Below are 25794 nucleotides of genomic sequence, written 5' to 3'. Positions count from 1 at the left end.
GCAAAAAAATGTTTCCTCCAGCGGGATGACTTATACATATTTCAAATAGAACCCAAGAATGGTTGTAGAGCAAGCACTGAACTTTTTCTAAAGTTGCCTACCGATTCCTGATCTGAACCCAACAGAATATATATAGAAACAACTAAGGCTTACTGGGGGAATGATCCCATTAAAACTAAGAAAACCTAAAAAACATGAAGCAGTTTGTTAAAGATTAGAACAAATAGCTTCCAAAAAGTGCTAGATTGTAGTTACTCTTCAAAAGAGTATTATTATTATTATTATTATTATTATTATTAATAATAATAAATTTAGGATATAAAGCGCCAACAGTTATAGAATGCCAAAATATTTTGCAGTGCTGTACATTAAATAGGGGTTTGCGAATGACAGACAGATACAGTGACACAGGAGGAGGAGAAGACTCTGCCCTGAAGAGCTTGCAATCCAGGAGGTGGAGGCAGTAATACACAATAGGAGGAGAGGAGATGTAGTTATAGTGAGGTCTAACCAACTCCAAATTGTGTGGGGAAAAGAAAAGTTGTATTGAACATACTATTGGAATTTCCTTAAAATTACATAATAGGAGTATTATGACTATAAAATGACTATAAAATGTGGTCAGATTAAAATCTAATGTCTATGCTTGACAGCAATGGCAGACAGCCCATTTAGCATAAATCAATGAAGAGTCCATCTTAGAAGAAATGCAGAGGAATCTTAAAATTTGATTACTCCAGGAGTTTTAAAAAACTTCTGTCGAACCCTGTCAACAATGGTGTAAATTATCTGGTGTGTTAATGCTTATATGAAATCTTTAAAATGTTGACTGTAATAAAATGAAAAATCTAGTTACATGAAAGTATAGGAAAATATAAATCAGTTAGACACCAAATATGACTATGTTTTAAAGTCTAAAAGTCCGGCAAGATGTATTAGTCCTGCCAGGACCAAGTGGACTCCAGATTAGGCATTCATTCACTTTTAAAGTCTTTTTAGTTGAACTGTTATGTTTATTATGTTTATATTTTATAATACATTTTTTCTATCATCTGTCCTGTCCCACAGCTTTTGTTTGTGCTCTGTCAGTCAATTAGTCTCTGCTTTCTGTGTGTGCGCAAATACATTCTGTCAAAGAATGTGTATGCACTAAGGGCAGTGCCGCGAGATGAGAAATGCCTGTCTCTGCTAACATTCACAATTATGCTCCCACAGAATTTATTTCACATTGACATCTGCAAAACTCACACTCAGTGGAGTCACAAAGCAGTTTAGTGGGTCATGGTACTACAGGATTGTACCTCCTTTGCAAATAATTTTTTGTGTTGTCAGTAGTGGTAGAGGAGATCTGTAGGCACTTTGGACTCCTCCTGACTCTCATAGATCGATCTTTTTAGCATTTATAATGATGCCACAGGGGTAAGAAAAGGAATTACACAATACAGAGTAAATTTTAAAAAGTATCAAGCGACATTACACAAGAGAGTACAGGAGAATGGTATTTGAGTTTACTTTAAGGCACTGACTAGAAATCAGCTTTAAAAACCAATAAATTAAATCTTGCACTAGAAAGTTAGGTACTTTTTACAAAGGCATTTTTAACAGGGTCAAAAACAGCTGGCAGCTACCTAGTGTGTGTGTTGTAAAAAGTTGACTGCTCAGTTGACTTGGCCGAGTGATAACTACCTATAGTCTGCTGGTGCTTTAATTGTTGTCCAAAATCTCCTACTGCAAGCGAGGCTGACAGTAGGTATCGTGACATGAATTGGAAACAAATCAGCTGACCTGGTAGGTCATTCTATGGTCTTACTTTTTCCCACGCTTGTAAAAAACGGGCAATTGTATTATATTCTATTATTAAAAGCAGTAATGTAATGTGAGCTGAGGATATAATAATTATAGTAGGGGTTCCCTGAAGACCAGAAAGTTATTTAAAGTGTTCCTCCATGTTAAAAAGGTCAAGAAAGACTGGACTAGAGTATCAGGTATGACAGGGATGGTAAGCAACCACCAGGCATCGTGTTGACTGCTACCATGTATGACAGATGGTTCCAGAGTTCTACTCAATAACATGGAATATATTTTTTAGGCTTAACCTAATACAGTTAGAGAAAAAATACTGGGAGTAATGGGGTAGGGTATTACAGGACAGCTGGCCTAGGGGACCGGTGAATATAAATTTAGCCATGGTCTAGTCATCACAGTGTTCTTGGTAACAACCATTCATAACTGTAACTATAACTAAATCAGGATTGGTTAATGTTTGGTGTTTAGATATCACAGACCAACACGCCCTTTGTGTTCATAACTTTTACCAAATGTTTTAAAGCATTCTAAATTAAATGTCCTACCTCACCTGCACTGTACTTTTATACAGTACCAGGTTTGCTTTAAATGCCATTTCACTGATTAAATGGCCAACCCCGAACAAAACACCAGTAATGTGATATCCGTTTAATATTATTGCTATTTGTAGCAATGTTGGCACATGAAATAAAATGAATGAATAAACAACATAAGCAAGGACAGCTGCTTTACTGTCCGGCAATCATTTTCTGAAGCCAGTCCAGGAGTGCTGTCCACCACCAAAATGTACTAAAACACCTTCCACAGTGTACAGTGCATGCAGAGACAGCAGAGGCTTTTTCATCAAATTAGTATGCAACATAAGGCAGCTGTATATTCAAATGGGTTTTCTAGCAATTTGGTTGTTTTCCTTATAATAACAGGAAAGAACATTTTGATTTTGAAGGTGACAGAGGCAATATTACCAGAATTAAACAATCTGAATTAGCTTTTTCATGAAATGTAATATGTTTTATGCTTTTAGATTGGATGCTCCACTGCGTTCAGATGAGCCTTTTCACTGTCACAGTCAATGACCAGGAACAGAATAAGCTCTGGAGGTAGGATTATCCTCAAATTTAATTTTTTTTTTTTATAGAAAAAGAAGCTAATAGCAAATGTTCCCAGCTAACTGTAGGTTCATCTATGCTATAACTAGAGAAACAAGAAATTATATTAGATAAAAAGAAAAGTAGAACATTAGTAAACAAAAGGGTGTTTGGGAGATTGCTATTCAGCCTCGGCTAGAAGCAATTCTTATCATCAAGAAAGACAAAAATAGGTGACAAGTATGCAGACTTTCTAAATGATGCTTAAAGAATTACGTTTAATGCAATTTAATATAAACAGCTCATATTAAAATGCAAGCATATTTTCTGTGTTAAAGTCTGTCTTTACACTACCCCACCCTCACATTTAAGGGCATAGGATGCGAAAATAAGCTATACCTAATTAGAAAGCGATACCAGACTAAACAGATAAAATGACAACACTTGCAGGACTATAAAAAAAGTAGAAATAGTAGAATAACTGTAAGCTATATAATAAGAAATTCAACATTTTGTATATGGAAAGACTGCTACTTATTGGTCACCCATACAGCTATGATACTCTTTTTACAGCACTTGATGCTCACCTGGATGATGAATATACCATGGGATATGTGAAATTTATGTACAAAGGCAAATTTGTGCATGAATATAAGTGAGAAACTGTGAAAACAGTAAAATGCTCCTGCAACAGAATCTAGACTAAGAACCTAAGATTGTAATAATATCCAACTTGAAACACAAGAATGTTTTATGTGCAAAAAGACAGGTTACTGAGAGGTAATCTACAAATCTCATCAGAATGCTAGAATAATTGTTTTGTGTTTTTTTTTTATTATTTGGTGCATTGAACTACAAGTCATATGACTTATAATAAATATGTATCTTTCAAACAGATCAGAAAGAATTACAGCTAGTGGGCAGTATATGGTCTCATAAGTAATAGAAAATAACCTTCTGACCTGACAAAGCTCACCTAGCAAGGAAATCTAGTGGCATTCAGAGATAACAACTTTATTATAGGAGACACATACTAGATAAAGGAGAAATCATAGATGAATTGTATCAACTGGAGTGCAGTGAAGTGCTCACTGTCAAGGAGAAAAAAAACATTTGAACTATTCACACCTAACACTGTCATATTGGGCACAAAAATCCTGAAACTAATAAATTGCTAGCTGTTGATCAGTATGCCAGTTGCATAAAAATGTACCCATGTAATCAAACAATAATTTGTGAACCAGTTTCCAAAAAGTAGTGATAGTGGAACTGTTTATAGTGTGCTCAACATGTTACACAGTAAAGATGAAGTTTACTGGGCAACATATTTGGCAAAACACAAAGCATTCTAAAGCTGCGTACACACGTCCAATTTTTATCGTTGGAAATGAATGTCGAACGAACGACGAACGACCGATTGGCCAAAAATCGTTTGTAAAAAAAGTAACCAACGACGCGACGAACGAGGATAGTCGTTGGAAATGAACGACCGGACCGGCGGATCGGACGACGATCGTTGACCATCTATCGTGTGTACGGTCGTTCAGTGATCGTGCATGTTCTGAGCATGCGCGTACAATATCTTTGAACGATCGTGTCGTTATCTGTATGTACAGGATCGGTGCTATACGATCGTTTGCAGATATCGTGCAGGATCGTTCGTCGTTCATTTGCAAACGATAATAATTGGAAGTGTGTACGTAGCTTAAGGAGGAATAATATGATGTTTACAGACTATTGTACAATACAATACATTCAATCCAAGTCAAAATGGTGTAGCAAAGAGAATGAACCACTCTGAAACACATCATGAAGCATGCTTTTAGAGTTAGTATATTAACAACATACTGGGGAGAGGCAATTATGACAACCTGCTGTCTCCTAAACTGCTTAACTGGAAAACCAACAGAGAAAACTCCATATGAGCTATGGAATGTCAGCATGCCTAACCTGAAACACATCAAAGTCACATCAAACATACATGTTCCTAAAAAAAATGTACAAAATGAGAACCTTGCATAAAGGATTGAATGTTGTCTCAAAAAGGTTACATAATTCTGCAAGTAGACCCGGGTTGGGCAAACTGTTTTGCTCAGGGGCCACACAATGAGTTTTAAATGTGAAAGAAGGGCTGAGCCAGTATCAGATGGATGGAGAATGTTGATAAAAACTGATATATAATTTACGAGTAAAAGAGGGCCGGTCTAAAAAGCCTAAATGGCCATATATTGCCCACAGGCTGTAGTTTGCTTATGCCTAATCTAGACATTGTTACCAATACATTTAGAAGAAGTAACTATTCAATATCAATAAAATATCTATGATATTTAATAAAAATATCTATGCATGAAAAACCTCATAAATACAATCAGTACTATCTGCAACCCCAGTGAAATAATCAGATTTAAAATAAAAACTCTCCAAGACTGGTCTACTATTGAAAACATTTGCCAACAACAAATGAGTTATAGGAAATCCATTCCAGGTTTGCTTTATCACCCAGGTTCTCCCATGATAGTCCATCTTCTTCAGTCTTGGAGAGCTTTAATAAATCAGATCCCTTATGTTTTTACTCTGTGGCCTGGCCTCTGGTGGCATCATAATCTGCGAATCAGCAGAGAGATCAGATCTGTCAGTAGTATTTTACTACCGGGAGATCTGACCTCACCAATTATTGAAAAGTTTCAGCAATGTTTGAATTTATTCCTTAACATCTTGGTGGTCTAATACTTTTGTGTGGAAATAGCCTCTAGGCCTACCAAATCTATCCCAGTCTGCTCATGACTAAAAGGCCCCTTTCAGACTTGTGGTTGCAAACTGCTGTTGTTAGCCACTCTCAGCTAGTCCTCATCAATACTCGCAGTTGATGTGCCAGCCGCAATTCAACCTGAACCACACTCAACCACAGTGCCATGCAGTTGAGTGCAGGTTAGATCAGTTGAGATTTGCTTTAGTTCAATATTTTCAGGAACTTGATGGATTGTACTCAGCCCTCCAGCCAAAACTACAACAACTTTCTAACTGCTGTAAACTGTGAATAAAGGCAGTTTTTTTCAATTCTATGGAAGAGACTGGCCACTAAAGGGCAGCCAGAAGGAACATGATGTGTCAGCAACCAGAGCCACAAATCACTGCAACCATCTGCAAAAAGTGGTTGCCAATTGCTCCCATTCAGTTGAATGGAAGTAGTTGGGAGAGCGGTTGAGCCTACAGCAGAGTGCTGCGGTCAACCGCAGGTCTGAAGTTACCTATGACTCTAAGTTTTTTTTTCTAGAGATAACAAAATTCCCATGTATACGTCTTAACTCTGCATACAGCTGAATACACAATAAGTTACTGACCACAATTTAAGCAAGAGATACTAAACAGTATTCAAGTAAAGTGGGGGATTAACTTTTACAGGTAAGTGTCCCATATAAATCCTCAATGTGAAAAGTGAGTAAAATGTACTCATTAGTATTCTATATTTCTTCAGGCTCCTGCCTATGCACTTACTACGTTCCCTAGTTTAGAATTTCCTTGTTGACAAATTTGCTTTTATATATTTGTGTTTTATTTACATAATTCTTTTACTCCTGATTTATGTCTAATATTTGGTGTACATGGTTGTGCGAAGGAAAATGCTATACACACACAACATAGGGAAATTTAGTGTACATCACGTTACACATTTTAGAGATCTTCCTCTGCTTATTGACTTACCTGCCCTCTTTTCTCAGTGGTAAAGTTTTGTTCCAAATTCAGCAGAAATTGCTAACATACTATGTAAAATGTCAAATAAATTATCTCATAAGTAATAACATAAAATTGGCAAGGCAACTTCCATGTCTCCTTTATCTTATTATGTGCTTGACATATTATTTCAGTTTAACATATGTGGGGTCAATTTATGCTGAGTAGTTATTAGAAGCCATGATAACAAAAGCCATTACACTGCAGTTCCGTTTTGACAGTAAAAATTTCTGCAACATTATCACAAATCCTCCTGCATTAGTGCAATGATCCTTACAATAGTTTCATATTAGAATGAAAGGACCGCTCTAGCATACTTGATAAAAGTTCTTCCTAGCCTGTCTTTGTATTTGCATGATTTTTTTGTTCACTTCTATCATAGATATCTATAAAAGCAAACAAAATGAATAAATAAATTGACATAATCAGGCAAAATCATCCATATTCAGCAATCAAGAGACCAATGGCAATGTGACAAAGTAGTGACCTAGAGCAATCAGTCAGATATTTTATGTTAACTGATCGGAATGTCTTAAACTAAAAAGGAGATTGCTTTACTAGACTTGCTGTAAGTCTGTATGTATATTTCTACATTTGTCACAGCTATATCTGAATGTACTGCCTAAATCTGCAAAGACATTTCGGGTGCATCAATTCGTATTTAGACAGCAGTGACAGACTGAGTAGAAAAGACTGTTCCCTGACAACATGTAGAGAATGACCCTTGATGGAAGTAATGGTCTCTCTGCAGAGATTGGACATGTGTGAATGTAATAAAATCATATGTCTATCTGCCTTAGACTATGACTGGACAACAAAAGGTGATACAGCACAGAAATAAGGCCATCAATTTATTTCTTTGCTCTCCCTTCTTATCAGCATGTCCATGCTTGGTATTTGTGGTGCTTCTCACACTCCAGCCCTGCAGCACAGGGGCTGTTATATGGCCATAATAGGTCAATATCAGGTACTTGCTTGTATTTTTTTAATACTTTTACCAATGTATCTGTGATCACAGAGCTGTATTAATCTGTGTACTTTATATCTGCATTAAAACATGATCCCTAGAGATTAGGTGTATACATAAATAGGAAATTTGGCAATCACAATAATCAGATAAAAAAGATAAAACATTAAAAAATATAACATTTTTGGTTGCCTTTAACAGTTTCTTTCTTGCTGCAGTTTTAATATATATGTCTCACTTTTCTTAAGGGATCCAGAAGCCTCTCAAGACTGAATGAGCTCTTAGGATGTGACATGTAACCTTCCAGATGTATTTAACTCCGCAGTAAGCTGTCAGTTAGCCTTGATACTTTCATTCCCCCCAGGAATCTCATGTCTTGCTTCAGGATTGGCACAATTTACCTGGGAGCAATTTAAGCTGGTGTGCTCAGATATTCCCAGATGCAGTAAGTGCACACTGTTATGTTATAACACTAATACCTGACTTACCTGTAAGTAGTCTCTTATTGTTGCCTCTGTCCTCAGCCTGCTTTCATAATTTTGCATTAACTTGTCCTTCTCATCCAAATAGTTTGATTGAAAAGTCTTATATTCCTTAGCTAGTGTGGTATTTTCTTTAAGTGCTTCCTCCAACGCTGCCTGCATGAAAAAAAGGAAAGATGTAAACATATTTAATTTGTATAAAAGTGCAAGTGCATTATCACCATGAAAGTTGCATTTGTATGTGCATCCACAGCCCCATAAAATGTTAATACAATGCACTTTGCTGTAAACAAGCATTACTCGGGTACCACCAAAAGGTGCTGATAATGACAAGAGGGCTGCTCTATATTGGTATACATGAGCAGACAGTCTCCTGAGGTCATATGTAGCACTGTCCACCTTGCTGCTTAAATAAAGCAGACAAGTCAAAGTGCAATTTGTTCAATATCTTAAACAAATACTAGACAACATAAACTAACAAACAAATATGTCACCTTATAGCTACACCGTTTACAAAATAAAGCAATACATTTTAAAAATTTGTGGCATATGGCAACTGCATATTTCAATGTTATCAATGTTAGCCTAAAGAGTCCCTGCCGCAGCCAGCACACAGGAATCCCATTTGGCCTTATCAAGAAATAGAATTTATGGATAGGTGTTCTCTTATCAGATCCCTCTTTTCCAGTAACAGCTGAATCCCTGACTAAAGATCACCCAGGGAGCAGAAAGCTTTCATGAAAAGTTTTCTTTTTGGAGGGTCAGCTGCTATGTTGTACAAAGCAAATAAACTTGTAAATAGTCCTTTCGAACTGCACATTTAATACAACAAAAATAATAAATAAAATATGATGAATTTGCTAGATCTCCCTCTCCCTTATTACTATTCATGGGTTTAAAGATGAATTTAAACAGTGGCAATACATTATTGCTCCTATACAGCTTGTAATGTCATCAATATTGGTCTATGCAGTCTTATTAAATAAGTCAAATCAGAGTTTATGTCACTGCTGAATCTCAAAAGAGAAGTTTACTTCTGTAAAAACTGTAGCAAAAAGCAGAGACATTTATAAATACAACTAATACAATACTAATACTAATAATCTAAGCTAAAGGCTGCTGTATGACAATCTAAACAAGTACCAAATCCAGTTACTATGCAATTAAATTTATTAAAGCAAATAAAACTCCTTTGCCCAAGTGAGTCAATTCATCCTTCATTTGGATCCCACACATTCTCCCTGTAGGCACTGCAGGTATTAGTGGGAAGGTTTCAGGAACTGAAGCAGGGTCAGTCTAAAATTCAGTGGTCAGGACTAGAGGTAGCCAGGTGACTGACAAGCTATAAAATTATCAGTAACAATCCTAAAGCCCCTTCCCCTACAACATTTATACTCACTGGCCACTTTATTAGGTAATTATGTTCAACTCCTGTCAGCTAAGAACAGATGCTTGAGCCTACAACGAAAAATATTGCCCAGTCTGATGCAGCATCATTTGGATGGTAGGATACAAAATTGGTATCAGCAACATGAAAGCATGGATCCATACTGCCTTTTATCAATAGTTCAGGCTTATGGTAAGTATATAATGGTGTATGGGGGAATTCTTAGCCCACTCAGAGCCCCATATGCCAAATGAGCATTCTTTAAAGGGCCACAGTCTACCTATTAATATTATTATTTTTGTACCCATCTTCTGATGGATGCTTCCAACAGGATAACATGCCATGTCACAAAGCTAAAACCATATTAAACTGGTTTCCTGAACATGACAAAAAGTTCACTGTATTCAAACTGCTTCCATAGTCACCATATGTTAAACCAATAAAGAACTTTTAAGATGCAGGGCATTGATATCATAGATGTCCTACTGACCAATCTGCAGTAACTGTGTGGTGCTATCATGTCAATGTATAATGAGTTCATGAGAAATGTTTCAGTACCTTGTTGTATCTATGCCAAGAAATTTGGCAGTCCTGAGGTTAAAAAGTATCCAACCTGGTATAAGCAAAGTGTACCTAATGAAGTGACTGGTGAGTGTAAATATTCCATAGTGATGAACATGCACACAGCCTACATGAAAGTGGCATCTCAGCTCTGAATTCTTAATTTGTGGGACATCACATGGAATAAGAAAAAACTAAGTGTAGATAAATGTATAATTATGTGCTGAATTTAACATTTATTGTATAAACAGCAATTATCTTTTCATATGATTGGATAACTGGATAAGTGAATATTCATATATAATATTGTGTGTAGATTCTTAACTCTTTTATTAAATCAGCCTTAGAGTTATTTTGCAGTCATGTAAACATTTATTCATTTTATACAAATGAGTGTTTGATTATTACTAACGACATAACATGTTAACCTATCTTATAGCTAGCACACTTTTATTATATAATGACATAATAAGAAAAAAATGTGCTCTGTACAACCAACAATTTCCTTTTCATTCCTTCTGTTACACTTAATACTTCACATGAAGCTACACCGATCCACTTGGTTACTCAAGTCATTTACCAATCACAGAGCCTAGCTACAGCAAACAAAAGCCTTTTAAGTAAAATCTCACCCCCTCCTAGCCCCCCAACGTTAAGACTGACAACCAATCTGTGGGATTTATCTTATTTCAGTTCGCTCTGCTGATAGAGGAGATTAAAAATTTGATTGTACATTGCAAGATAAAAGGTATAGTAAAATTGGTTTTCTGAAATTTGAACACTGCTTTTTTGCACAAAATAATTTTAAAAGCTTTGTTTGTTTATCCAAAGATATGGCAATCAAAATTATTTGATATTTTTACTTTGTAAAAACAAATGTCATTATTATCTATATATATAAAATTGTATGTATGTTCCACCAGTACTTGAAAACGTATGGAGACATTTCAACCAACTCTGCCATACATATGACTGAGACTTATGTAAGTGCACCAGTCATCTTTGTATAGCGCTGTGCTATATGTCAGAGCTATATTTTGATGTATGTATCTATGTGTTTATGTGTATGTCATCACTAGGAAACGCATTGACACATTTCAACCAAACTTGTTAGACATATGACTCAGAGTCATGTGAGTGCACGGCTGATCTTTATACAGCGCTGTGGTATATGTCAAAGCTATATTTGGATGTTATCACTCGAAAACGCATGGGAACATTTCAACCATGAGATGTTATAATCCAAATATATATAATTGGATGTATGTGTTTATGTTCCACCATCACTCGAAAACGCATTGAAACATCTCAACCAAACTTGCAATACATATGCCTGAGACTCATGTGAGTGCATCAGTCATCTTTGTACAGCACTGTGCTATATGTCAGAGCTATATTTGGATGTATGTATGTATGTGTGTATGTCATCACTAGAAAACGCATGGAGACATTTCAACCAAACTTGCTGGACATATGACACCACTGATCTTTGTACAGCGCTGTGGTATATGTCAGAGGTATATAAATGTATAATAAAAGAGTGCAACTGTGGGGGGACATTAGAATGTCAGCTCCTCTGCTCAGATACTGATGGGTCTAGCTCAGTGTTTCATTGGCCAGCACTATGGTATATGTCAGAACTATATAAATCTATATATATAAAATTTTGTGTTTGTATGTATGTATGTGATCACTAGGAAACGCATGGAGACTTTTCAACCAAACTTGCTATGTTCCACCATCACTTGGAAACGCCTCGAGACAGCGGTGTGGTATATGTCAGAGGTATATATGCATGTATGTATGTGTGTATGTAATGCTCAGTGACAAATTTTACAAGTTTCTGGCCTGTAATAATGTCTTTGAGAAAATGTAAGGCAAATGGCCGAGTGCAATCAAAGGCAAAAAAATGAAACAACACCGTAGACAAGAAAATCACTATAGCTTTATTTGATTCCTTTTTCTGTATATTATAAGATTGCAATCAAGAAATACTCAGGCAAGGCCGGGTTATCAACTATTTATTCATTTTGTTTATATGAGTCAGGACTTCCAATGCCTACATTACACCCTACTGTAATGTATTCCAATGTGCCAGTACACACTAGAACAGCAGTCGCCAACTGGTGGTTTGCGGACCACGTACCCTGAGCAGTTCCCAGGCTCAGGGAAGTGGGTGGTCTGTGTCTCTGAGTGGGCAAGGTTATGTCATAATGACATCACTCTGAGGGAGGTTTCTCCCCCTTTGAGTGACACCCTGCATGCGCAGTCGGGAGCCAGTGATTTTAGTAGTCCGCGCACCTGAAAAGGTTGGCGACCGCTGCACTAGAAAACTTTAGGGCATTGAGTTTTGGGTCTAGGAAGTGAAAACAGGCTGCAGTGTCTGATAACTGTAAAATGCCCATAAACGCTCATTACCACATATCAATGCTTCCACTGAAAATAATTCCCTTTATCCCTTTTTTAAGGTACCTGTGAAATGTGCTAGAGGACCATATTTGCATTTGTTGTTTTGTTCTCATGATTTCAAAATCGGTTGATGATAGAAGGATGCATCAGTTGGATTTAAATTCTTACATGTTTTAGGGCAAAGAATAATTCTCTAAATGTTAACATACCTAACACAAGCAATATCACTTGTTGCACATTACTAAAGTGTATGTAATGTATGTTTTTTTCTAGTTGTGGATAGATGGAGAGAGATTAAAATTCTGTCAAGTTTACTCACTTTCTGTAAAAATTGACCACACTTTACTAAACAGGAAGAAAGGAAAAAAATACAACATTGACTGATAAACAGAATTAAAAAAAAACATAAAGAGTTCTATTTCAAATATAAGCATTATTATTTTTGTTTGTGTTGATGTTCTTCTCTTGTAGTAGAAGTAAATGGAAATCTCAATAATGGAGCTCAGGAGAGTAGTAAAAACCTGAAAGTAGTTCAGTAGAAAGTAGTTAGTAGATAATCCTTCTCCACGCTATCCAAAACTAGAAACATTTGACATACACTTTAACGTAAAGTTCACAAACCTTTGCATATCTAACTGAGAAGGATAAAGAAATGTACAAGATTATTTTTAGCAAAATCTGCATGTGAAAAGATACAGACAGATTCTTTACTCATAAACCTTTCTGTTGGTGAACAAGGCAGCCTATAATCTTAAAGAACAGAACAGTATTCCGTAGGGATGGCAGGGCCAAATTTGATTTCCTAACTTTTTGTTTTCAAAAAGTTTTAATAAATTTTGAATTTTTAATTTTACATAGAAAATTACAAAGCTAAAATGATACCATACAAACACCCAAAATAGTTAGTCAATACAGATTATGCAATTATGCAAAAAAAAAAAAAACTAAAAAAATAACTAACTCAACAGAAACAAACTAAAACCAAACCCAGTTTCTGTAATCTGGGCAAACAAAAAGTTTGTCCAGAATACAGTAAACAAAATACAATAATATTACAGTACAGTGGTAGCACCTCTGACTTTTAGTAAAATAATGGACGGACCAAACACCCATGACATGTCACTCCCTCCACCAGTAGTCCAGTGTTACCAGCCATTCAGCGACATCTGAAGCATGGAAGGCACAAAACACTGGATCCAAGGATCCCATACTACAGAGAATCTCTGATATGAATGTGTTAGATAACTCGTTAATTTCTCATTAATCAACATATTATCCATTCTAAGTTTCACCTCATGAAAGGGTATTAACTGTTTCTTCCAATTAATCGCTATCACTTGCTTAGCAGTCAAAAAAACATACATACACAATTGAAATTGTTTATTGGTGAGCCGGGCTGGTTTAATATGTAATAGGGCCATCCATGGATCCCTGTAAATTTGTGTTTGAAATATACTGTTTAACATCTGAAAAAACTCTACCCCAGAATCTACCTGCTTTCCCAGCTTTTGCTGCCTATTTCTCGGAATCCACCAATTACTTTCATATATAGTTTCACAAAATCTAACCTGCTAACCTGATTATGCATTTCATTATTTCTTTCATCATATACTCAGAAAATTGTTTTTGTTGAGAATATTCGCTATTTTTTAATTTCTTAAAAAACAATGCTCTGGGATCTTTATAGGTAGTGGTCCTTTGTTCCACACTAAGGAACTAGCTATGTGGACTAAACCACCTCCAGAGGTAGCCTGGAATCCTTTTTTCTTAGTGTACAATAAAATTATGGTTACTATATTCTGTAACAGTGCAGCAGGAGAGTTACAACAGACAGACTTGAGATTAAACTATAGATCTGCTTTCAAAATGTTTGTCCACTACAAAACAAAAATAGGTGTATGCAAAGACCAGATGCAGGAGATTAACGATTTTGGCACAGACTGGGGCTAAATACTGGGTAATTTGTCTGCACTTTTTGTTGGTTTAGGAACTTGCCAACCCCATTCTGTCCTCTGCATATTTGTATTGGCTGATGAAGCTGCCTGTCATATGACAGGGCTAATAGGAATGTGTGGGAGCAGAAAGTTACCTTTTGGAGCTTTGGCTGTCTGAGCAGCATAAAATTCAGCAGTTAAAAAAGGGTAATGGATGCTTTTGCTGGTATGTGCAGGTACAGTATGTAATGGTGCCTGTTTTACCTGTAGTATTTTTTATATTATTTTTTAATTTACAGAGGTTCTTTAAACGTTTAGTTTTTTTTATTTCAGTTCCTTGGAGGGTGGGGAGATCAGTTTGTGTTTTCATTTCAGTCCATGAGAAGTGGCAAGGATTTCCTAATTTAGATGTCCCCACTGAAGGTTTTCATCCTACACATAGGACCTGATTTAATAAAGCTCTCCAAAACTAAGAGAAGACAGACTATTGTGGGACAAAAACTGGAATGGATTTCATACAAATATTTCCTAATAGTTTGCAAATGTTTTCAATCCTGGACCAGATCCATTCCAGGTTTGTTGGATCACCCAGGTGCACCCATGATAGTATATCTTTTACAGTCTTGGAAAGCTTTAATAAATTTGGCCCCTGTGTTATGGAGACAATCCTAAAGTTTAGGGTAACTATATACAATTTGATAATTAAAGTTTTTAGTGTAAAAAATACATTTTCCAATGATAACCTGTTCTTTTCTATGTTCATTATTCTTTCTAAATTGAATTGGTAAAATTTTGAGCCCAATTAATACCTCAAAAACCTAACATACCCCAGCTTTGCTGAGTCACTAAACCAGATTGGACCCAAAGTGAATTACCGGTACATATCTTGCTTGAGATTTATCCAAATAAAAAGGTAGAATGTTGTTGAAACAAGATGTTGGATTCCCTATTGTAACACATTAATCCTTCTATTTATTCTTATTGCAGTGCCTGAGCAGGTGATATGCAGGTCAGGGTATACAACTGTAAAATGCATTATCTCCAGTTCCCTACTGTTGACAGTGAGCACAACTTACATTTTTAAAACATGGAAAACTTTGATTGTCCTATAGTAGCCAGGGCCAGACAAAGGGAGTGTGCTGCTGCACAAGGGCCCCATACTCTCATCCACAAGGAGGTCTTCACAGGGGCCCAAAGTCAATTTGTCAGGGGGGTCCCAAGTCAGTCCTGTAAAGGGGTCAACTGTTGCTTATGTCCATCACTGATGGGCACAGAATTTATTATATCTCATTACTGATATAGTGTTAGCTTTTTTAGTTTTATGATACACTATGGGGAGGGTTAGGTGGTCACAGATCCTAACAGACTTGTAAATATGGGCAATCTCAAGAACAGTAAAAGGACCAATTAGAACATTTGCCTTGTTTTGAGAAACATATAATTTATGTGTAAAAACCATTCAGAAAGGAATAGGTAAGCAGGAAAACTGATAAATATAAATGCAAAATGTTTAAACAATATACATGTTTTTGTGTGGTCTTTGTGTCACTTAATACACACATAAATGTAGTTATTAAAGTATATATCAAGCCAAACACTTGTTTTTACTACTTGCAGAGTAAATTGATGGGTTAGTACACCCAAGTTTTTTATGCCATCCAGGAAACCATTACAGAGATTTTTCCAAACTTACTGTCCTGCTGACAAGGTTTTACCTGAATAAAAGTAAGAAGAACTTCCCAATCTCTCCAACAAAGCCCCAAATTTCACCCTCCTGTACGTGCTACAGTGTTCTTGGGCTAATGACCAGAAACACTCAGTAGAGAGCAGAGGGATGACTTTGATTCCATGTGCTCATTCACTGTCCAGTCACAGGCTAAGGACAGGGAGCCATGACCTAGATAGGCCAACCTGCCTATGCATTTTTATGGGGCTGTGTAAATTGTTATCACTTACATTATTATTAAACTGCATTTATAAAGCATTAAAGCCTACAATCTATGAGGAAATGCTAAAAATGCTTCTTAACCAACAGATTCAACAACAGCTTCAAAATATATATTGAAGTGATACAATGGTGCATTTTGCCTGAAGTTAAGCTTTAAACAAAAACAATGAAACAATAAAAAATGTTTAGGCTGGCAAATTAAACCAGAAAATCCACACAGACTGGTTCTTCTTAGTATGGTTTGAGTCTCCACTCCTAAAGCTACGTACACACTTCCAATTATTATCGTCGGAAAACGAACGACGAACGTTCCTGCACGATATATATGAACGATCGTATAGCACCGATCCTGCACATAGAGGTAACGACACGATCGTTCGTAGATATTGTACACACAATAGATACGATCGTTTAAGCGATAGAGGAACTATGTGCACGACAGGAAAGTGAACGGACGTTCGTTCATCACGCATGCTCTGAACATGGACGATCAACGAACGACCGTACACACGAACGATGTTCAACGATCGTCGCCCAATCCGATCCGCCGGTCCGGTCGTTCGTTTCCAACAATTTTCCTCGTTCGTCGGCGTCGTTGGTTACTTTTTTACCAACGATTTTTTGCCCAATCGATCGTTCGTCGTTCGATTGTAACGATAAAAATTGGAAGTGTGTACGCACCTTAACTCCTGGTCATAAAAAAAAGTGTTACAATGTCCATAAACAAAACATGTAGCATGCAGTACAACACAATAAAAGATGTGCGAATTACTGAATGCTACTGATATGCAATGCACTTATGCTTTTTTATCATTAGGAAAGGATTACTGTCACGATACAAATAACATATAGCAGAGTTCTCCTTTAAACAATTCCTATTCTTTAAATCCCCTTGTATGAGTACAGCGACTATAGTTCCTTACTTCATTTTAGTAAATCACCCCTTAAGTGCGGTTAAGCATGATCAATGATCGTGGTTGGGGGACTAATAAACAAATACACTTTCTTCATTTAAGTTTCACTTCTTCAGCTCAACCTACTGAGAAAAACAAGCAGAACAAGGTTGTAGCTACATAAAATATAGACTGATCATCAGCCACTGGCCTATCCCCTGCACTCACCTTCAAGCTGTCAATAGAGGAGCTTGAGAATATATGAAGCAGGCACAATCATATTTTTGTAAAAGTGTAGGAGGAAAGAAAAATGAAGATGGAACTCCTGACAATACAGGGGATAAATTAAATAAAAATGTTCATTTTGTGCTCTTTTTAATCTTAGTGATGTATTCAAACTATTGGACATGTACTGTAACTGAATATCTCAACTGTACCTGAAGAAATAATGGAGCGTGTCTCAGCAGTAAAACAGAACGGCACTAAACTGATGAGTTTAACCCAGCAGAAAGAGCGGCTGTAAACATGACAAATGCCTGCTATTGATTTCAGGTTTAATTACTCTGTGCAGCACTGACAAAGCCCATCAGATGTTGTTGTGAAGTGTAAATGGAACAGACCACACTTCACTGACCAGAGGAAACTGATGGTGTCTGCAGTTTGCATTGTTTACTTTATCCTCCGTAAACTTCAGCCTTGATCAAATTAACAAGTGCTACTAACCTCCAACAAACTACTGTGCTCCTTGGTTTTATAGCAGAATCTGGAGATTACTACCATTCAGTGCCCAGTGACAATGGGAAAATGTTTTACAGTCTTCCCATACCGTATAATGAACTGCCATTAGGTAAATTTTAAGCGAACACACAAAGTATATGTGTGCACCTGCATTTCGACAGAATATATGACTTTTTGTTGTTTTGGGACTGAGTACATCACAGCCATTCAAAGAATATTCCATTTATTTTATCATCACAAATTCCAAAATTCACATTTTCTTTAACATTAGCCCTCATCATGTATTACACCTAGTAAAAGGCTAAATTTGCCCCAAACATTGGTTAGTGGAAAAAGCAGAAATGGTTGCAATGTACTCTCAAGCCTTCGGACTGAGAATACAGAACTTTGCACATTAAAACTAAATACTTGGTACGTTGCAAGTCACATTGCAGTCAAAAGGCAGAAAAAAATGGGGTAAGACTTGGGGAAGTTTTGACACTTCCTAGTGGAAACGGGGGTGGGGGTGGTGATTGGTGCATTCTAAAGGCAACCTGGCAAAAAGTTATGATGGTCATCCACTAGCCTTGTTTTGTTGTTGTTAGATCAGTAAACTGTACTAATATACTAATGGGGGCATACTTGATTTAAAATTAATTGAACAGATTATGCAGAAAGACTAGTTATCTGTTGGTGGTAGTTAAAGCCCAACACTTGCTATTTTTTAACATCTGTGATTATGTTGGATAGAATTCTTGCCAATCACTGTACCTGTTAAAGAAAAAAGGTGGACTACTAACATAAAAAGATTCTGACAAAAGATTCTGACCAAGGTTCCAACCCTTACAATTTTCCATTATTGCAGTGTATTCCCATATATGGACATATAGACAAAAAAACAAACAAAAAATTGACAGAGGATTTAATCTTTATATATGTCATACTATGTCCTGATATCACTGGGATTTCTTTTATCTTTTGCCATAAATATATACGAAAATACCGTAAGGTGTTGCCAACCGTTTCGGTTTTAACTTAGCTAACAGAAAAAAGTGCCACTACATGAAGTAAATATTTAATGTTATGATAAAGTCTTTCTAGCTTACATTTCTATCAAATTGGAAAGAACTAACCTATTTAAATACCTGCCTGTACAGAATTATTTAGATGCAATCTGCCAAATTGCATAATGTTCTTATTTGCAACAAAATTTTAATTCAAGTAATTTAAGTAAAACAGTGTTAAAAAAAAATGATGTTTGAGCTCAGACTCAGCTCAGAGTTTTTAGTAAGAAGAAATGGGTTTCAGAGTTTTATTAGACGGGATAGAAAGGAAGGTGAAGGAGGAGAGGTTAGGTTTATCTCACAGATCAACTTTGGCTTGGATTCATGGGCAGCAGGGCTGGCTCAGTGGTTAGCACTTTGGCCTTTGCAGCTCTAGGTCCCAGGTTTGAGTATGGGCCAGGACATTATCTGCAAAGAATTTGCATGGGTTTTCTCCGGGTACTCCAGTTTCTTCCCATATCTCAAAAACATAAAGCTAAGTTACGTTACACACGTCAAATTTTTCTCCCCCGATAATCGGCTCAGGGCCTATATCGGGCAAGAATCTGACGTGTGTACAGCCCGCGTCGTTCATCGTCGGTGGATCTGTCCTGGCGGATCCACTGACGATGAACGAAGAGCGATCCTAATGCAAGGGAAGGGGGAGAGCACGCAGCATGGTTCCGCTCCGTCATTCTTCCCCTTCCCTCTCCATAGAGCAGAACGGTGCTGTATGTACACCACTCGTTCATGCATTGTGCAGTTTTATCGTTGGAAAGGATCATGAAAGATCCTTTCCAACGACAAGAATTGCACGTGTGTACGCGGCTTTAGGTTAACTGGCTTCCCCTCAATATTGACCTTAGGTTGTGGTAATGACATAAGACAATGGAAAAGACATTAGATTGCGAGCCCCTTTGAGGGACAGTTAGTGACATGACTATGGACTTTGAAAATCTCTGTGTAAAATGTTGGCGCTATATAAATACAAGTTAGTAATTAAAAAATTCATGGATATAAAAAGAGTGATGACAACTGTTCCAATAGGCAAGTTCTGCAAACCTGGTAGGAGGCTGCTTACACTACCATCAAAACACATTTAGCCCCTGTTATATTTTCACTGAATGTAAATGGGTTTCCCTGTTGATTAGAACAGTGGTCACCAACCTTTTAGACCTCACGAACCACTAATTTCACTGACTCAGGACCGCCATGATGCCAGAACCTGCCCACTCTCCCATCGCAATAATTATCGTTGGTAAACGAACGACCAACGAATGACCAGCGATCCTGTACGATATCTTTGAACGATCGTATAGCACCGATCCTGTACATGCAGATAATGACACGATCGTTCAACGATAATATTCTCAAGTGCCCAAATTATAAGTGCAATGGGAATTAATCCAGGGAATTTCATCATCATCATCATGATCATCATCATCATCCTTCTCTACTAACATCACTGCTTAATGAATTCATCATCTTCATCTGTCTGCAACTAATGTTCATTTATCTCTAATTCCACAGGTACGTCTCCCACTCTGCCAAACCTCAGCACTGTGTTTGCAATTGTTTTCCTCTGCAACCCTCATCTGATATTGTATATGGTACGTCTCCCATTGTAGATGAATTTATTGCACCAACTTTAATCTCCTCATAGATTTATCTGTTCACTATCCCTTAGTTCCAGTTGATTGCACATTGATATTTATATATATATATATTTATTTATATAGTTAGATTTATATATATTTATACATATATACACACACATGAACACAATACAGTGAAGCACCTGTACAGAACGTTCATTCATCGCGCATGTTTGGAACATGCACGATCACTGAACGACCATACACAGGATAGATGGTGAACGATCGTCGTCCAATCAGATCCCCCATGCCGGTCGTTCATTTCCAACGACTATACTCGTTTGTCAGCGTCGTTGGTCACTTTTTTTAGAACGATTTTTGGGCAATCGGTCGTTCAACGGTCGTTCGTTTCCACTGATAAATATTGGACGTGTGTACGCAGCTTTAGGGACACAACCCCCCCATCCCCCCACTGCCCTGAGTTTTTGATACATACAGGGGACATGGTCCACGGCTCTGGCTGGCGATCTTGCTGCCCCCCCTCCCCCCGGGAAACCGGCCAGAGCTGCGGACCATTATAATTTTCTTGCAGACCACCAGTTGGTGGCCACTGGATTAGAATACATTTAGAGTAAACAGGATAATACTGCTTTTTGCTGGGCATAAATTACTATACAACAACCATTTGGTATCTGCTGAGTGAGAAGTGTTGTATTTATAATTTAACAATTTAACTCAAATAGTTAGGAACAAATATATCAAAGTGGAGCTATAGAAAAACAACTGTAGCATGGTGTTTAACTATTCTGTTGTACAAATGATCATCCAAAGTGTCAGACATGTGATTTTAAAATCCTAACCTTATTTACATAAAGGTGTATGTCTGTGTTACAAATAACAGTGTACAAGTAGTTAGCATATGCACTAATAAACATATTTTTTCTGGAGTTAAAATACAACTGCAATGAAAGAATTAAAAACACATGAAACTTTTGAGTTAATGAACAGGGTCTTTAAGTGCTCATTTAATTCAAACAGCTGTTTGTTAATGCCGTAAGCAGTGTCATAAACTGTGGAAATACAGTTAAGTGCAAGACACTAGTAAATGCTATAAAGCAACACATGCTCTAATATTAAAAGCATTTAATGGCATTAATACAGAATAAAGCATTAGCTTTGTATTATAATGGCTCAAAGCTGCAGGGCAAATGCTTCTGCGCCACAACTTTGTAGACAAATCGGCAGAAAGTAAAGTCACAATGTACAGCAAATCATGACATTTTTTATTTCTCCGAAAGAAGTGGAACCCTGATACGCTCACATCTGTTCCAATCACACACTGGATAAAATCACCATTTTCTGAAGTTCTAAATAACTAAAATAGTAAATCCCCTACAAGTTACCATCTGTAGACACTTAATCTAAAAGGATATACCCCAAAATAACACAAACAGATTGTATGTTTATTATTAATATATATGTGGAAAGATGGTTGAGTTTTTATTATCAATGTAATCTATGCATGTATGTTTGTATTTACTGAATTTAATGTTTATCAGTAACTGCATATAATTTAACATAACTACAGTAATGCTTACCATGCACAATTCAGATATAACCACTTCTAACATTTGGGGGCCTTATCATAAAATGTGCTGTAAATTGTTCACTTTACATCTCACCATTATCACTACTAGGGGTTCAAAGTGCAATGTTTGGTAGCTGCCAATGCCACTTATAAAGCTTTATTGCAAAACATGTTTCATCTGTATCATCATTCGAAAATAGAAGGCACTGGGGAACAATACGTTTAAATATCATTTATGTCTTTAATGTATACCAACCAATTAGTTAAGAGAACCTTGCAGATTTAAAATCCACCAGCATTTTACAATAATTACACTAGCTGTGGATGTGTCAAAGTTTATTCTCGATTTCAAAGATGGGTGAAAACTGGCCCCTAAGTCCACATTCACTTTCCACAACCCAAGCCTATTCCTCCATGATCAGACAGATTGCCTACATATCCGGTCCTGCATCCAAGCAGACCACTACCTTGCCAGAAATGCAGTCTAACCCCCCCCCCCCCCCCAACACACACACACACAACGGACAAAATCAAATTACATTATTCATAATTCTGCTATGGAAGGAACTGTCAATACATGACTGGGTTATCCCACCATTTTGAGGTAATTTTCCTGTAAATTAAAACCAATAATACAAAGCTTGTTTTTCCACTGACACAAATATTATGGGGCTTAATTTGCTTGCACTGACCTCAATATTATGGAGCTTTTTTATTCACACTATTGCCAACAATATAGGACATATCTCATTGTTTCTAATTATGTTAGCTTTATTTTACTTTAGCTGACACCAATGATGTAGGTCTAATTATACTCATACTGACATTAAGATATGAGGCTTGTTGGTACTCCTCCTAAAACTAATCATATGCGGCTTATATTGGTCTGACATTAATATAAGGGGCAGTGGATTACATACCCCTGAACTATGTAGTATTTACATACATCTGATCACTGCACTCTATATGTAATGGTGTATACAAGATAGCCCTGACTGATGCACATAACCTATGTTACATATTCCAAACGTATTCATTTTATCTGTGTTCATCGTCTCCAAGTTGTTGGTTGCAAGTGATCCCAAACCCCCAACTACATTATGAAAATTCTTTATGAAAGGCCCATGTAAAATGTCAGTTCTAAATCCATATTCTCTGTGCACAAACACACAAAATAGTGAAAATGGTTGATGTTTATGTCTGTTAGAAGTATAAAAAAAGGTATTTAAGCATTAAGCATGGGTAGCTGGACTGTGGAAAATGTCTACCATATATACAATGAATAAGCATGTGTTGAATTTTGCCTTTTACAGCATTGTACAGCACAGTGTGTGTTAGAGGAGGCTTACCAAAATTTGGTCGAACCATTACAATGGGTGGACAGGGCTGTGCACCCTGGAAGTTGGGATGTCACTGATTTTGGATTCTCCAAGGAAAGCGTAGAGAGAAATGATGGACAGACAGAAGTGTGGCTGTGAGACAAACCTGAATGAGGTAAGATAAGTGTTAAAGCTTCAGTATTGAAGGACAACTGGCCTATAAAAAAAGATGGGTGTTTGGTATTATTGAGCCCAAGAATCTCTATGGTAGACTGAACATGGCCTCTGGAGATCACTTGGTGTAAAAGGGGTTGGGACATGGAGGCATTGTCCTTCCTAGGTGCTTCTACAGCCCACCTCCTAGAGGTATGAGTTGGGCTGTTTGCAGCTGGAAGCTCTTGAAACCAATGATAGCTGTCAAGCTATTAAACTATCTGGGGTTCAACATGTGGTGATTTTCTGGACAGAAAAAAAAGTTAAGTAGATAAGCTAGACAGACAAAAAAGTGCAAAAAGTAAACATGGGAATCAACAAAGAGAAGAGAGAGACAGATGGTACCAAAATTGGGGAGAAGTAAGCAAATATTGTAATAGGTGGCACATCAAATAACTTAAAAAAAAAAAAAGATTTAGGAAGTTAGGTATGGTGGCTTGTTAATATCACATTGCTATTATTTTTGTATTATGATTACTATTATGTAGATGCCCTGTGTTTTATCCTTTTACAGAAATATAGTCTTTATGCTAATTGATGCATTGTAGAAAAATCAAATACATCAAACCTTCATGGCCTTTGCTTCATGGCACTCATTTACCATGCTAATTAAAATAAATACTGATGGGGATGATACCATTACAAAGAATAAAATCCTGCCTATTTCTTACACTGACATGACAAGATTAGTAGCATGCAAAATGTGATGGGATCTGATAATCCAATTACTTTGTAATGTTTTCATTGAGCAAATGCTGGGCATACATAAAATACAGCTAATTATTTTCAGAGTGTATACAACTTATGATGCTTACTATACAAAACAATTGTGGCCAATATAGGTCTTTGTTATGGTGCCTAGTTTAGAACTGGAGAATGAACTGGTAAGATTTTACATACCTGTAAAATCATTTTAAATTGGTATAGTTATCAATACGCTACATAAAACAAATAATCTAACACATGGATTATTCATAAAATTTTGAGACAAAAAGTACAAATATAGAAATTTAGATCTGTCAACCAATTACACAGACTTGATATTTAGTGAATGTGGTGAAAAGAATACCCAATCATGCACAAAAAGTGTAGAGACAGCATTTTTGCTTGCCCATGATAAGATTGTTTAAGTTAGCAAAATTTCACCTTATTCATTAGGCTAAGTGAACTATCCCTTCTAGAGTGATAAATCGCAATGCTAAATGAACAGCCTAAACTCCTTTAGTGAATTAACCTCTGTGTGCTTCCAAAGAAAACACAGATGCAATATGGCATCATTAAAACAGAACCATTGATAAAATACAAAAATCACATTTACCTTTACTTCTGCAGAGCCCTCTATCCCTCTAGAACAGTCCTCGATTCAGTCCCACGCCATCCTGGAATCCTCCTTTGTCCCGGCGTGGAGGAAGCACTGGGCACTGCTATCTTCTTCCTTCTTCTGGCTACATCACCTGATCTCGCACTGTACAGGTGTGAGATTGGGTGATGTATCCTGCTTTAAATGTAAAAAAAAAAGCGTGCTGATCACACTGCACATGCGTGAAATCGGCACCTTTTTTTCAATGCCTGAAAAGTCCCTTTTTGGGAAACCTATGTCATGTATCCCAGGAGGCTCTGCTCTCCCATTCAGTTTTACTGCTGCAGAAGAAAAGACAGAGGGGGAAGGGGTTTAGCCTTTTTTCTTTTATTTAGGCATTTAAAAAAAAAACAAGAACATTTTTACTTTTATAAAAGGGTTATCTACATAAAGGCAGCCGTTTACTTTGCAAAGCAAATGTTTAGTGAGATCAGGCATTTAGCTGTCTGTCCTGTGCTTTGCAGCATCCATAGTCTCCCTTTAGTTTTGCATGTGCCTGTCTCAGCATCCCCTGCACATAATTCTTGCCCTGCCATTGGCTACTGGTCCTTTATAGTTCCTAGGCACCAGTTTTCTGCAGTGTTTGACCTGTCTAACATGCTAGTTGTGCGATTATCTGTTGGATTACATGTTTTCTGAACCCTGCTGTCTGGACTGACCTTTACTTATGACTCTGTCATCCAATGTATGTAAGTAACTTCTATTAGATGCCAAGTCCAAACAAACTGAGGTAAAAATCTCACTGAAGATTT

The 25794-nt window shown here is 36.9% G+C and overlaps 1 protein-coding gene across 2 annotated transcripts in view; it reads right to left on the bottom strand.

The window, feature by feature from the left end:
- The window catches only part of CCDC178 (coiled-coil domain containing 178), a 152921-nt gene that overhangs the window by 35338 nt on the left and 91789 nt on the right, over positions 1 to 25794 (bottom strand). For both annotated transcript variants that reach the window (XM_072411269.1, XM_072411270.1), the window contains one exon: positions 8082 to 8231. In XM_072411269.1, the coding sequence (XP_072267370.1) occupies positions 8082 to 8231 (150 nt within the window). The remainder of the gene's footprint in view (positions 1 to 8081; positions 8232 to 25794) is intronic.

The sequence above is a fragment of the Pyxicephalus adspersus genome, chromosome 5, assembly GCF_032062135.1.
Source record: "Pyxicephalus adspersus chromosome 5, UCB_Pads_2.0, whole genome shotgun sequence".
Lineage (NCBI taxonomy): Eukaryota > Metazoa > Chordata > Amphibia > Anura > Pyxicephalidae > Pyxicephalus > Pyxicephalus adspersus.
Note: the sequence above shows the minus strand (reverse complement) of the source record. Positions and strands in the feature narration are given on the sequence as shown.